General features: G+C 34.9%; 1 protein-coding gene across 1 annotated transcript; it reads right to left on the bottom strand.

Moving 5' to 3' along the window:
• Positions 1-1,311: 1,311 nt before the first annotated feature.
• Positions 1,312-2,034, bottom strand: LOC21411857 (aconitate hydratase, cytoplasmic; the record flags this gene model as incomplete). The annotated part of the gene is made up of 3 exons (XM_024166530.1): positions 1,312-1,526; positions 1,612-1,854; positions 1,936-2,034. Coding segments are annotated over 3 exons (411 nt in total), but the record flags the coding sequence as incomplete, so codon positions are not given.
• Between the last annotated feature and the right edge of the window lie 355 nt (positions 2,035-2,389).

Genomic DNA, 2,389 nt, shown 5'->3' with positions numbered 1-2,389 from the left:
GAAAATAAAAACACGTCAAAAAGAAGACTGAAAAGCTAGTGCTCTAAAAGTATGTCTCTTTTGTTATCCTTACAGTTAGGATTGTGATTTGCAATATGGATGGAGAATCTCAATTAGTATCATACCACATTATATCATCATGATAAGTATAAAAAAAAATAATTAAATTTTTTTTTTTTTTTTACACAACTTGATATAATATGATTGATTAAACACGTTCAAATACTAAAATTATACAGAACATGTGTTTTTGTATTGTTATCTAAATTTAAAACTTTAAAAATCATAAAATTAATAAAACATTTTCTTAGTTAAAAGTTTTAAATAATGTGACAAGTCCCCGTTCACTTCGCTGATTCGAGTTTGTAATTCGAGTTGAGATGTGATTTTGTGTTAGAGCTTTTTACTGTAGTAAAAAAGTTAGATGTGATTGTTTCTGAGAGCTTTTTACTGTAGCAAAACTCGAATTCTAAACTCGAATCGGCGAAATGAACGGGACCCGCATCTTGCTTTTGGTATCTTTCTCTCATAATTGGTGAATTCGTAAGTTCAATTCATACTGAATGCACATTTTTCAACAAATTATCTTTCTGTGTGTCCTTTAAACTTTAAATTATATAGAGGTGTGTGTCCTCTCTCAATTTTTTTTTGTAATTGCGTGATTTTAAATTTAAGGAGAATGCTAAATAAAAGTTCTTTTTGAAATTTTATTGTGGTTCATACAAAAACTACACGTCGTTCAAAGTAAGAAACGGCAACGCGAACAAAATTGAAAAACCGACATTAAAATTAAACAAACTTAACATAAAAACGACCATAAAATAATAAACGGCAGCCAATTTAAAAGGTCAATAGCTGATAAAATCGCACTAAAGTTGAAAATCAACTACAAGTTGAAAAGTCGTCAAATGAGCGGAAAAAAGAAGTAAATAAATAAATAAATTGAAAACCAAAATAAAAAAGGGCAATGACGGATAACGACAAGATTTAGAAACGATAAGCACAACAGCCACAGCTAGCTGAAAAATGACGCTAACGTAAAAATGGAAAACTACCTCATCAAAAAAAGCAGTCTAATGACGGCAATTATAAAAACTTCCAAAAGCCCACAAACCATAGATTTATGAAAAGGACACCTAGAAAACCACCTGAAAACGATAAACTTAAAAATGACAACCAACTGAAAACGACATGAACGAAGAAAACCACAAAAAACAAGATATCAGAAGCAGGAAAACGACGACTAACAAACTTAAAAGAAGAGGAAAAAAAAAAAAACCATGAAAGCTTGAGTAACGAAGAGTTCGGAAACAGAATTCTCTATATAACAGATGGAACAAATACATATAAAATGGAAATCAATTAAAATAGTGATTAAAAATGTTGCAATACAAAACTGCTGCTTGCTTGCTCGTGCTCATTTCATGCAACGTTGTAAAGGTATTTACAATGAAAAACTACTGCTCGATCAGGTTTCGAATGGCGTACTGGAGAATACCACCATGGTCAAAATATGCCAGCTCCACCTGCAAAACACAGTTTGCGTTAAGCTCAATAAACGAAACAAACTAAACCATGGTCATCTCGTGGACCGAATTATGGAGTGTGTACCTCTGTGTCGAAGCGTAGCGTGCAAGTGAAAGATTTGCCGGTGTTAGTTGTAACAGTAACATCGTGGCCAGGCTTGATCTCGCCGATTTTTTTCGGCAGGTCTATAGTGTAGCGTTCATGGCCGGTCAATCCCAGTGTTTCTGCATCCTGGCCGGGCTTGAAACAGAGTGGAATGATCCCCATGCCTACCAAGTTGCTGCGATGAATTCTCTCGAAACTCTCGGCAATTACTGCTTTAACTCCCTGATACAAAATTGAAACTTGTGTAAGGTATGTAATGGAGACGAATGTTAATGCTGACAAGAAATGAAATTTGAGACTTACTAATAGCTTCGGACCCTTGGCAGCCCAGTCTCGAGAGCTCCCACTTCCGTACTCTGCTCCAGCCAACACAATGGTGTCTTGCCCTGCAGCTTTGTATCTCTATCAAGTGAATGAATCAGTAGATGGTTGAGAGGCAACCAATTAGCAGATTATTGGAAACTGGAATTATGTTATAAATTGAGTTTAGAAGAGGCAGCAAAAAAAAAAAAAAAAAGACAAAAACAAAAACCCTTCAAGTTTACCAACTTGGTAAAAGTCATAAGACTGAATAAAGGGGGGGAAAAAAAGGCCCAACCAATATTGCAGATGCATAATGCCAAATGCAATGGGTTGAACATTAAGAGTGCATTCTAGCTAATATCTTTTCGTGAAACGACATGCAACTCCAGTCGTTTCAGAAACTAGAAAAGAAGTGCAGAGGTATATTCACTCCACTATGTGAAAACAGTTGAGT

This window comes from Morus notabilis, unplaced genomic scaffold (assembly GCF_000414095.1).
Source record: "Morus notabilis unplaced genomic scaffold, ASM41409v2 Scaffold4076, whole genome shotgun sequence".
Classification (NCBI taxonomy): Eukaryota; Viridiplantae; Streptophyta; class Magnoliopsida; order Rosales; family Moraceae; genus Morus; species Morus notabilis.
Note: the sequence above shows the minus strand (reverse complement) of the source record. Positions and strands in the feature narration are given on the sequence as shown.